General features: G+C 44.6%; 1 protein-coding gene across 2 annotated transcripts in view; it reads right to left on the minus strand.

Moving 5' to 3' along the window:
* The window catches only part of prex2 (phosphatidylinositol-3,4,5-trisphosphate-dependent Rac exchange factor 2), an 85862-nt gene that overhangs the window by 40205 nt on the left and 32979 nt on the right, over positions 1-12678 (minus strand). For both annotated transcript variants that reach the window (XM_062379579.1, XM_062379580.1), the window contains exons 12-19: positions 11937-12040; positions 11794-11843; positions 7995-8070; positions 6700-6772; positions 4742-4884; positions 4307-4399; positions 2596-2744; positions 2407-2492 (exon numbers count right to left, since the gene is read on the minus strand). In XM_062379579.1, the coding sequence (XP_062235563.1) occupies positions 2407-2492; positions 2596-2744; positions 4307-4399; positions 4742-4884; positions 6700-6772; positions 7995-8070; positions 11794-11843; positions 11937-12040 (774 nt within the window). The remainder of the gene's footprint in view (positions 1-2406; positions 2493-2595; positions 2745-4306; positions 4400-4741; positions 4885-6699; positions 6773-7994; positions 8071-11793; positions 11844-11936; positions 12041-12678) is intronic.

The raw sequence follows: 12678 nt of genomic DNA on the forward strand, positions 1-12678 counted from the left end.
GGTGCAAGTTCTGTCAATATGAAGTGTCACATTTTCCATTTCCTGTACACAATATTTGGCTGAAACAACATTCCTTTTTTTTTCTTCCTTCTTTGTATTTACAACTTTGTTTCCTGTTTTGGCAGCTCAGGATGAGTGTGAGAGAGCCCGAGAGGAGGGGAAGTTGTTTATCTGGGGCAGACGAGGGCCTCTCTGAGGGATGGCGTTCAGACCTTCAAGGTTTACAGCTATCAGAAGGAAGTGCATGGCAGACTAAACATTCCTCCCATTTGTTTTGCTGGCCCCTGACACACACCGTGCATACCTCACAATGCAAAATAAGGGATTTGGATTCTGCTCATTGAGCATTGTGGGGGGAAAAAAATGTAGTTTCTGTGCTGCTTTAACTTTCGGGATAAGAATGTTAACCAACAGACAAGTCCACTGTACAAGAGCAGAATAACAGGCTACAGGCGCCAACACAACAGTAGAGCCGGTGGACAGAGGCATTTCAGACTGAAAGGACGCAGACGAGTCGCTGTACAACTTTATCAGTCATCTTAAACTCAATGTGATGTTCCAAGCTGAGAAAACAATCATATTATTACAGTTTGGTGTATTTATAAAAAGGTTTGAACCACTGCACTAGTCAAACAGAGTCCGAGTAAAGGTCGCAGCTCTATGAGGCTGTTGGTTGAATGTTAACATAATCATGCTAACATGCTTGTAATGGCAATTTGTATCGCTTTTGATTTGATAAAAGGTACATTTGCTGATTGGCACTCACATGGAAATGACAATCTGTGCACTAGCCGTGTAGAAAATGTCACTTAAAATGAAATTCATTAACTTCCAATTAATTTCACGATGACATTATCTGTTCACCTGCTCCGTATCTGTGTCTCACCTCGCTCTCGCTATGTGTCTCCATCTCTAATTGGTATTACCTGCTCCTGTTGACCCCCAGTCACCAGGGGACAGTAGCTGTTGCGACAATCCCACGGATTAGACGCCTCCTACATCATCAGCTCCGTCTCCGGGGGATCAGAGCATCTACTCAAGCACCAGGTTCCCAGGCAACCACCTCGCCAGGCTCGCACATGCACAACACACACAGCGGCTCATTCACACACATGAAGGCACACACCCAACGTGTCTCTGCCCTGCTATCCCACTCTGATTGCTTCAAGAATTTTAAAAACACGCCTCAGTTCCCCTGAGAACAGCCGGACAAGGCCATGGATTGTTTGTTGATTTGAACCCTATCTCGGGGCCCTTCCTGATAGCACCGCAGCTAAACATGCTGAGTTAGGACACTCTAATGAATTTAGAGCCAGTGAAAAACTGCAGACTGCTTCTCCATCACGCAGGGAAAAACGTGAACAGGCATGTGGCAGTCATTCATGTGATGTGGAAAAAGGCAGATAACCAGCTTGTTAGGGATTATGGACTTTGGTTGTTTCTTTGCAAGTGCTCAGCCTGTTGGTGTGGGTTTCTGGCCCGGCTTCCTGTCTCCTGCATCTTTCATAGACTGTTAATAAAGCTGGACAACTGCTTTGTTTGCTACCTGGTGGCTTGAAGCCCTTTAAGCCATAAACCCCACCTCCTCCATGTTAGTGGATGGGACACAACATGTTAACTATTTTGTCGATTCATTCTAGGTAGAGCTTTTAACCACACTGATAACACTGAGAAGACTTTGGCTCCAAATTACGTCAAAAGTGAAAGATGGCGCTTCTTGCATCTTGAATCTATGATCTTCATTCAATACCTCCACACAACCAGTCTTCATCAATTCAACTCCACCAACAACAGCTGTATGTAAAGACTAGTTAGTTCAACAACCACAACTTCTCTGCCAGATCATTGTTCAACCTCGTGGTAGTATTGCTTCAACCAACCTAGAATGTTTCCTGATATTATGAGTTCTCTGTTTTGTCTGCCGTGCACACCAGCGCTTCTCTGCCCTCCCACAGCGCTCACTGCCTCAAGCCGTCTGCCAGTCAATCCTGGAAAACTCTGAAACTCAAACTCTGGAGCCCAGACCCTGAGTCAGTTGTCAGCACCTTTATTATTCCCAGTTTAGCCCTGGCACGTTTGCTTTGTCAATACCTTGAGTTCTACGCATAAATCTTTTTTTCATGCTCCCATCGACCACCTGTTTTCCACACATTGAGAGCAGCCTTCATCTTAAAACACGAAACAGGTGAAATTCTCTGATTTGGCCGCTCCATTAACCGACCAGCTGAGCCGCATAGAGAGCACAGAGGTGGGGGGGGATTGGCCTCTTGTGGCCAAGTCACGCACAACCCCACACCACCGGCGTGGCAGCTGCTTGCCAGCTGTGCCACAATAACAGAGAGGTGAGGGGAAGGTTTTTGCTGATGAAGCCAGAAAGCTCAAGCGATGGAGGCGGCGATCTCATACCTCTCCCGACAGCATGGACCACAGATGGACCAAAGCCCCGGATCTGGAAGCCCAGCCCCTCAGCCGAGTCGGGGATCTTTACCGTCCTGGACACAGGAGGAGAATAAAAAGGACAATACATCAAGTGAATAAATGCAGATGTGAAGATCATTTTACATCATGATATTACTATATACAGATCTGACTTACTCTCTTGGCTTGGTGCTGACCAGCACCCTGATGGGTCCTTTGCTGTTGAAACACTGCCTGAGGAGAACTTCGACTTCAGAGAAAGGTCTGAGGAACACCAGGTCTCCATTTATGGCAAACAACTTCTTTCCTACCTCCAGGCCGGCCATCTGACAAATATAACAGAGAGCAGGATCACAATAAGTATGTAAGCCATTTATTAACTTCAAATTAACTTTTTTGGTATAAAAATGAATAATACCAAAGGATTTGAATACATAACTCAGAAGAGTGGACACACTCCCAGTCATAGGAGACAACATGGGACCGCTTTTATCTACGACTGTACAGCTGGATTGTCTCATGGAGTTCAGATTGAATACACACACAATGCCAGTCTCTATGCAAACCAGACCTTCCATGTGCATTCAGTGCTACTTCAGGGCTGGAGAGAATTATGGGTCGTGCGCTCGCAGTGATCACATTTGCCTTCAAACTCCTCCGTCCCTTTTTCATCTCCCAGATCAAAGCTAAACACCAAAGCAGACCTCAGAAATATGGCGCCATTTAATGTGCTATACTCCTGCACGAAAATGCGCCTAATGCTAGCATCAGTGTCCATCACCATAAATCAGACGTAGCAAACAGTTAGTGGTTCATGTATTTTACGACTGATGATCGAACCATGGTTTTATCATCTGCAGGCTCCTGCTTACTGGTGCGCATCTGCGGAGAAGGCATCGCAGCTTTGTAGAATCAAAACCAGCAGAATGAAGCAGCGTTAGAAACGGGACACGATGAACATAAAACAAACAAAACAAACCCATTCTTGGACCCTGAGCCCAACCACGTTACACCAGAGATTACACAGACTGACTCTTCAATGTGAAACAGGTCATCCATTTAGTAAGGACTCAGTTCCAGCAGAATTAATCAAATTCTCATTTTGGGTAACAATAAATGGAATTTAAATGATTGCACTTTGTGGGTTTGCTTGAGACGACTACAAGAAGCACATTTTTTCAAGTCGACTGAACTGAAAACAATCTGGACTCTGTCTTGACAGCGCTGAGATTAAGTGGAGACACAGAGACTGGGTCTGGAGTATCCCCAGTCAGTGCAAATCGCAAGTGCTGAATAAAGTAGCTGAATTTTCTCAATGTGTTTTTAATTTCTTGTCTGTCCCTTTCTAGTGTCACTGAGAAGTTATGCAGACAAGTAAAAGTTCAGTTATAAAGACTTCCTACTTGCCTCCTACGTCACCTCACCTTCAGCCAATCACCTGCAAGTTTTGAAAGTTTAAAATGTTTTCCCTCCCTCCTGTCAAATCAGACCTTCTAATCAGAGGCCTTCATGGGACGGCCCATCTTCGTGCTGCACCCCTCATCACCACCACAGCTGTCCCTGAGGTGAAGTCCCCCCCAATCTTTCAATGGCATTCTACTTTACGCTGGGGTCTTACAGCCATAGTTTATTCCTCTTGTTCGGGATAAGTTTAATTTCATTCTAATTTACCAATTGAAAACATTCTCTGTAGCTGTCTCCTGATTGAAATACTATTAAAAATACCCTTGAAGAGAATTAAAGGAGGTGCTGATTAACTCCTTAAGAGTTAGTGGGATCGTCACAAAGTTGTATAGTCTGTATAATTTGCATGGATTTAACGTGAATGTGCCATCACTCCTGAGTGTGTGCATATACATTACATGTGTGTGTCAGTGTGTGTTCTCACCTCAGCTGGGGATCCCTTCTCCACAGATTTGATGATGGGAACTCTGTTTCTCTCTTCCAGGGTAAAGCCATAGCCTCCATCACTGGGTCTTATCTGCAAGACGACAAACCTCCCATCAACAAACTTCCCAGTCAGCAGACCGACACATTCTCACAGAGCACAAACACACATACACACCAGACACAGAAACTGGTTCTCACAGATAGCAGCTATATGGTGGTATTTGCTCATTCCTTTTGAAAAGACTGCTTACTGAGGTATAAAATGAACTTTTGCAGTGTTATGCCTTTTGCTTCTCACAGCTGCAGGTTTCAAAATGATTTAGTGCACCTTTGAATTCCCCAGAGTTGCGGGCACGGTAGGATCACAGCATATTAGAAAGACTGAGAGCTAATCAGTCAACAAGCCCCCCGGGTGCTGTGTGTGAGTATTCACCAGAAGGGACTTGGAGATGACATTCTCCACTATTTTCAGGTCGTGCTTCATGGGCTTGTGTTTGGTGTTGGAGCCCTCCATCTCCTCGTCGGCAAAGAAACGAAACAGCAGGGGCTCGTCCTTGAACTCACTCTTTTCCAACACTGAGGGAGGCCACAACAAAGATACACGTAAATAAACACACAATCGATTGAATAGAGTCTTGCTGAATAATCACATTTCCTGTATAATATGGTTTTGAGACAAAGATTCCAACCATAGTGTTAACACCAGTAGTGAAAGAGCCTTTGCTGCAGATTATGCATAAGACACATTTTTGCTGACCATCTAAAAATGCAGGTTATACAGTTTTCCATTTTCTACTCTGGTTGAATTATTTTTCTTATTGTAATGCATTTAGAGAGCAGAAAAAACATGCACTCAATCCATCCAATAATGTTCAAAGTGCCAGGTTGAGCCCACACAGTTGAGCGAATACTCGGTGAGCACGCATATTTATGTACCCATCAGATACCACATCTTGAAAGTTTATTAGTTGCCCGCATATAAACGTGAAAGATAAAACTTCCTTTCCTTGAAAATAACTAGTACTAGGCAATAATGATAGCAATCATCACTTCCATTCATAGTTAGTAGCCTACAGCAGTTTAAATTTGTTATAAAAGTTGTTTTACATGCATTTGGTATCAAATCGTTATATTCGGTCTTGGCTGATATGCAAAGCCAAGGCATCGGAGTGTGTATCAGGAGGGAAGAAAGGAAAATGAAAACAATTTATCAGAACGTCCCTGCTGCATTACCTCAAACTATTATGTCACTTTAAAAAGAACAGTACGTGCTTAGCAAATGGAAAAAAAGCATAAAAATATCAAATATAGAATGTGACTAATGGACTAAAACATAAAAAATAATTAAAATGTCCTTTTACACAACTTTTCTCCTTCAATGACCTGAGCTGTCTATTGAGAGAAGAATATGTTCCCACTGTTAACACCGAAAAACTGTGTTTAGCATCAAGTTGAAAGGTTTAAGTACGTCTGATCGTGACGATGATGGTGTGACGTGCCAAACGGAGCACGCCCAGGCACTTAAACCGATGCACCATGTGAGAAAGAGAGAGGGAGACCCCAATTTCATTATCAAAAAATCACTTCTAACTGAACTCCATCTCCACAGCAACATAACGCCTCGACCGAGAGTTTAGAAACGAAAAATAGCCCTGAGGGGAAAAACAGCGTTTCCATCTTAACACTCCCTCACTTCATTCCCTTTATGATGCGATCGAGTGCCAGTAGTTTTAATAGCGACATCGTCGGGCCAAATAACTCGCAGGCACGAAAGGTAGAAATTGCCCTGCAGGCTGTGGAAGCTGGAGGACGTTTGATGGCGGGGACTGTTGCGTTCCATGGACGTGCTGGTAATTTGTAGAGTGAGGCTTTAACTGTGGGTATGTTGGGAGCAGTTACATCATAGGGCTACGAGGAGACGCACTGTGACTCATGTGTATGATGTGGACTCGGGTACGAGGGGCGGCGCCCACTTATAAACGAGTGTGACTCCTCGTAAACAAACTGTAACTGTGGCAACCGACAGTTTAGCAATTAATCTGTCAAACATCCAGGCGATGTCTGCCACGCTCTCAAAGGCTAAAGTGAGCCGTGCTTGATCAGTGCCAATTAATGTGTACGCGCATAAGCATGTATGAAGTTAATTATAGTAGGAGTGAATCACATACACACAAACGCACATTAATTCACTGGATTTGGAAAAAAAAACTTCTATTCCTGTGGCGTGTCAAAGGGATTCTAAGTAGAGATGGAAAGAGAAGAAGAGTGGTGGTGTTCTAAAAGTGGACGCTGCAGAGCCAGACGCCCTCTGCTCGGCTTCTCCAAAGCATTCTCATTTGGACTGTGATGGAGAGGATTCCACGGTTAGTGCACAGCATGAGCAGGCCGTACCGTGATGCATGAAGCCATTGTCGCAGAGCTCCACCCCCAAGATCAACGCTTCCTCCCTCGTTCGGCAGTCGCCCTGCACCAAGAGACACAGAGAGAGAGGAACATTTACACATAAAGTGTGGATTAACTCGTCGAGACGGGGAAAAAAGCCGAAGACAATGACAGGACAGAACATTGTGGACTCAGAGAACAGTGGAAATGTCACACTCACAGCCCCCCCCCCGCACCCCACCACCACCATTGCTCCTGCATCCAAAAACCGAGAGTCACTCCACACTCCATCTTAAACACAGTTAAATTCACGTCTAGACATCAAAGTGTGACAGCTGCTAAAATTCCCGCTGAAGGATTACGAGGTCTTCCTATTGCCTGGGTCATATGGACTAGCGCACACACACACAGACACACACACAGACACACACACACAGACACACACACACAGACACACACACACACACACACACACACACACACACTTACATGCACACAGAAATACAATGTCTCCCACATATTCTGTGGTGGTGGCCGTATACATTTGATTTCTTTTGTCGTCCTGGCCGAGGCCATCAATCTGTCAACCTCAAAGCTTCCTGTCAAAGTCAATAAAGCGAAGCCGTCAAATCGATTCCGCTTCTCGTTCATCGCTTCCTTTCGCCGCGCTGAGAGCCTCATGGCAAGAAACGCTTTGTTGTCTCCGCTCCTTTCGTCTGCAGCACATCTGAAGTGACCCGCCAGTTATGACAACAACCACGTGTCTGGTTTTACCCCAAAAGCTTTTTTGAACTTCTCTTTCTTTCCGTCGAGGCACAAATGTTTTCAATATGCTTTAGACTTTAGTGTGGCTGACTTAGAACAATGTGTGTGGGAATTATGACACGGCAATAGTTTTGAAGATAATTTCTCAATGTAACTGACAATGATATATTGCAATACGGCAAATTCATGAAAAACTACAAGTAGAAGAATTTAACCAGCATTTGACTTGGAATCATCTATTATTTCAGGGACGCGGGGGGAGCTGGGGCCAATCCCAGGAGACATTGGCCGGAGGCGGGGTTTAACCTGGACAGGTTGCCAGCATTTCATTGGGGCGAATATAAAGAGACATACAACCATTCACATTCACACCTATGGCCGAGAAGAAGGTGGAGTACCTGGAGGAACATGCATAGAACATGCAAACTCGGCCCTGGCCCGGATTTGGACCGGGAACCTTCTTGCTGTTAGTGTTCACTGCAAACCTTGATGTTATATTGCTGATGTATTGCTGTGGATGACATAGTTTTAAAGCTTACCTGTGCAATGAGCCAGTCTATCAGTTTGTTGGCCATCACCACTGACTTGTAGGTCCGCAAATGGTAGTCCTTATCCCTGGATGGACATGAGAGAAGAAAACACCGGTAAGAATTAGGGAAATTCTGCCTTCGAACGTGGACTCTGACATGTTCAACTGTGTGATTCCATTTAACTGTAATATACCCAGATGGGGAACATGGAGAGTAGTAATTGGTTTGTCTATTTAAACCATGCTTAAAAGGAGACTAATAATTTCCCCTGTCAGCAAGGCGCGGCCACTTTTCAAGCGCTGGCAGTTACGTCATAAATCTAAGTTAGTTTCTGACAATTGGTGACAGCAAAGCAGCATTCCTCCAGGCACGGCTGGTAACGGCCCCTGCAGTTTTTGGCCCCCGGGGTGCCCCTTGTCAGTCTGGAGTAGCTGTTCTCACTGTTGCTTTGCCAGACCCCGAGAATGCCGTCTGAAATAGAGCCGTGCCTTTCCCATGCACAGGGGCCTCTCTGGGGACAGGCAGGGGCTGAGCTGCTGGCCCGGGGGAAAGTCAAGAACCGGGGCGACTTCCACAACTCCACCAACTTCCATCAAATGCAAACGCAACAACAAGAGCGTGATACGCACGCCTGCATCCGGCACACATTGTTAAAATAAGTCCGACATGACATGTGGGCCAGGTTTGAGTCCAATCTCAGCTGTCTGGAGCTCTTCAGAATAAAAGCGTGAGAGGCCAAACGCTGCCCTGTTTCTTCCACAATGGAACAATCTGTTGCATAACCGTATTTGACAGCGCGTGTTGGTCTCTGATGAGGACCGTAGTGCTGCTATCAGCCGGTGAGGCACATCCCCATCCTGTGCCATGCATGCACCACACAGACCAGACGAGGCAGCAGGCCCCCTGTCCCCCCCCCCCCCCCCCCCCCCCCTGAATGAGACACCAGAGCCAGGGAGACTGTGGCTACGGCGGCTGGTGCACAGTTAGGCTGTCAGAGTGAAGAATGGGGGGTAAACTGCGGGCCAGTGGGCAGCCATATGTCCAGCATGAGGAAACAGCAGTTTGAGGAGTAACAGAGGGAAAGGTCAGAGAGCTGCTTTTTAACTTTCAGTCCAGAGAGGAAAGTTTGCCTTGACATTTTTGAAAGGAGTAAATTGATGATGTAGGCAAACATTGCATTTGCAGAATGTTTTTTATGGAATATAATACACAAGCGATGCTAAAGGTTCAAGCTTTAATCAACTGTTTCCAGGCCTGATTAATGAGAGTGTGCCATAGTGTTTGTTAGTATGAAAGTCCTACATACATATATCCAGAATTATTAAGCTATGGAAGGACTCATCAGCATAATGAGGAAAAACGTGTCGATATTTCTTACACACTGAAATGAAATGCCACTTTTTGTATGAAAAGAATAAATGAGTGACCTTCACTGTATTGTGTGGGTTTACAGCACTGAAATATTATTTTAGTTACAAAAGATGCAACTGGATGTGTGCACAATATCGGCCTGTATTGGACATTTCAAACATCGCAAACAGATCACCTGGAGTGGAAGGAATCTGGGGACATAGAAGCTGTGTGGGGGGGGGGCTTTGGGCTGCGTAGTGTACCCTTCGCTCTTTTGCTTCATCTAACTCACTCTGCCAGGAAATTCCACCTAATTAGGCAGGGGCTGATTGCTCCAATTAAACTCTGGCATTCCCAGGCCCTCTGCCGCTTTTGTACTGAGCTCTCAGAATGTGCTGCACAGACATGTCGGCCAGCAACACACACACACACACACACTCACACACACTTACACACACAACAACAGTGCACCGACCGAGAGGTTTTACGTCAAGAGGCTTGGCTTCGGCACAAGCACCAGCAGGGTGAATGCTGTCACACATAAAAATCACCCTTTCGGCTTTTTTAATAGCTGGATCACACAATAACACAGAGAGGCTTTTTTGCTGGAATACGTTCAGGATCCGTTTGACCCCCTCAAGCTATCGCACAGTTTTATTGGGGTGAAATGAAAGCTTTTCTCCAGGCAAATTTTAATGCCATGCTTTGTGGGGAAATACTTTAGCAGCCTGCACCTCATAGATGATTGAAATGGAATTTAAACGAAATCCTGCAACAAATCGGTCCATTACAGTGAGGTGTCTCCCGTCCTGACTGTCAGATGGAGAGATTACACGTGCCATCACTGATGCAGAAAAACCACCTGTTTTGCAAACTGGTTTCAGTCAATTTTCAAGGATATGATGGATGAATCTGCTTTCACGTATCTACACTAATTACTTTGGGATTTGCCTGACTGGAAACATCCTGAGCAGATAAATGAACGACACCAGTCTCAATATAATCTCCTGAATCCAAAGATCTGATATTTAGATGTCAAAACTGTCACTTCAATCAAGTTGTGTGTTGAAGATTTGGAATCAAATGGCAACTTTGATAAAAATGTGCCAGTTGGTGGAAGACGTTTGAAAAAATTGCCTGAGGTTGGTAATGGGTTCTAACAGCTTCCCCATGGTAACAGCAAGTGCAGTGCAAAATAAATAGGGAGTTAGGGTTGGGGTCAGAGAGTCGACAATCATTAAAACTACACTTTTGACATTGACCTTCCTCAGCAATGTATCCGTCAATTTCCACTCAGATGAGCAGCTTTAGAAAATCGAAGGACAGACAGTATAGAGACAGAAGAAAGACAGATTATCTCAATGTATAGTGAGATGTTTGCCTCCTACAGATCGACCTTTCAGGAGACAGACTCAATATGCTGTCAGTCACACACTGTGAAATACAGAAAACCGATGTATTGTAACTGAAGGGCCTCTGTCAAATGTGTAGAGACAGAGCAAGGATGAGAAAATGTCAAGCAATCACCTGCAGGTCTGAATTTAGAAACAGCAGTAAGAACAACAACGGTTCACACAATCACAACTCAAGGTCCATTTACAACCTTTTTCACTTGCTTTAAATAGAGCAGCTATGAATTAGAGATGGAAATGGTGGCAAGCAATTTCAAATTTATCAGCTGTTTCAGTTTCAAACATAATATTTCAGGATTTCTCATCCATTCTGATATAAATCTGTGGCCACATGCTGTTGACGACCATGAGATTGAGTTGAAAGTCCAGAGAGTCATATTTAGATGTCAAAATATAATTGAAGATAATGTGATGGGCTTGAAACGCCCTAGAAAAACATAAAGTAAGAGGACATTGAGTGTGGATTGTTTTACAAAAGTACAATTTAGATGGTTTAATATAAACTTTCATGGTGATGAAAAAAACGACTACAACTATTTGCAAGATTGACAATGAGATTTTACCTTATGTGTAGATCCTGATTAGAAGCAATACTAGTTCAATCCAAACAACACGTTATGTTTAACATCACTTTTCCCATCGTTTACTATCCAATCATTCTATGAAACGTTGTGAAATATCTCTCAGAATCAATGAGACAGATCTGACACAATGTTTGTCATTTATCCACATCCCACGTGCACTTGTCGCATCTGAAAGACTCAATCTTCTGCACATCTGCGTTTCCAGACCGGGCAGATACAACCTGCTGAGCTGGATCCCCCACAGGCCCTGCTGCACTTCATCACCATCTGTGCCAACCCCTTCTTCCTCGGTTACTCTTCAGAAACAATGAGCTCATAGTTCATTGATTCTTGTGATATTTCCTCTCCTCTGTGGTAGCTTAGTGGCAAAGATGTGTTCAGCAGAAAGAGCCAGATGCTAAGCTACTGGGGCAGCGCCTGGTTCAGTTGCACTATAGGGTGAAGAGAGAAATGGCTGCTCACCTGATGACAGGGGTGAAAAGGCTGTGGAGGCGACAGAAGAGCCGAACGCCCTGAAAAAAAAGAATAGAGAGAGAATTTGGGTTACTATCAATGACATGTGTATAAAGTTTTAAATACATTGGACTCAGCTGCGGTGTGGTTACCTTCGATATGACATCGTGCATGTCACTTCTGGGATGGTAGGTGCCGTCATCGTAGCGAAAGCGGTAAAGCACTGGCTCAGGTTTGAACTGGTGTTTGTCTGTGACTATAAAACGAAAATGCAAAACATAAGTAGGTTTCGGAGAGGACGGGAAGGACAGACAAGTGAAAAAGTCCCAGAGGGAAAAATCGATTTGTCTCGCTTCAAATTTGAAAGGATAAGAAAACATGGTCAAGTCAAGCAGGGCTGCGCGGAGGAACCAGCTTCCCAGGCAAGCTGAAAACTCAAACCACCGAGTGGTCACAGATAACTGAGCTATTCAGAGCCCCCCCCCCCCCCCCCCCCGCTTTAGGGGACTCTGTCGAAAGATCTGTTCAAGAAACTCCAAACAGTAATAAAAATGTGATCTGTATTCTTGGCCGCAGCTGTGTGGATTCCATTCAAGTTTTTTTTTTATGAAGATATTGTATCGTTTTTCACATGGGGGACTTCTACCAGCACGGTGAGAGAGCTCCAAGGGGCCCGGAGTTATTCCTCTCTGTCAGGAACATTTAAAGCCCAATCTCATTTCTCTGCGAAGGAAGCAATAAAGCACCGCAGGTGATTTAAGATACTACTTGGCTTGGGGCCCTCTGACTCTTTTGAGGAAATAATACACGCAGAGCAGTATATGCATCATTTAGTTTGAATGCAAAAGCTTTAGCCAGTTTAAACCTCATGCACTAAACACACTTGTAGGCAAA

Source organism: Platichthys flesus, chromosome 21, assembly GCF_949316205.1.
Source record: "Platichthys flesus chromosome 21, fPlaFle2.1, whole genome shotgun sequence".
Lineage (NCBI taxonomy): Eukaryota > Metazoa > Chordata > Actinopteri > Pleuronectiformes > Pleuronectidae > Platichthys > Platichthys flesus.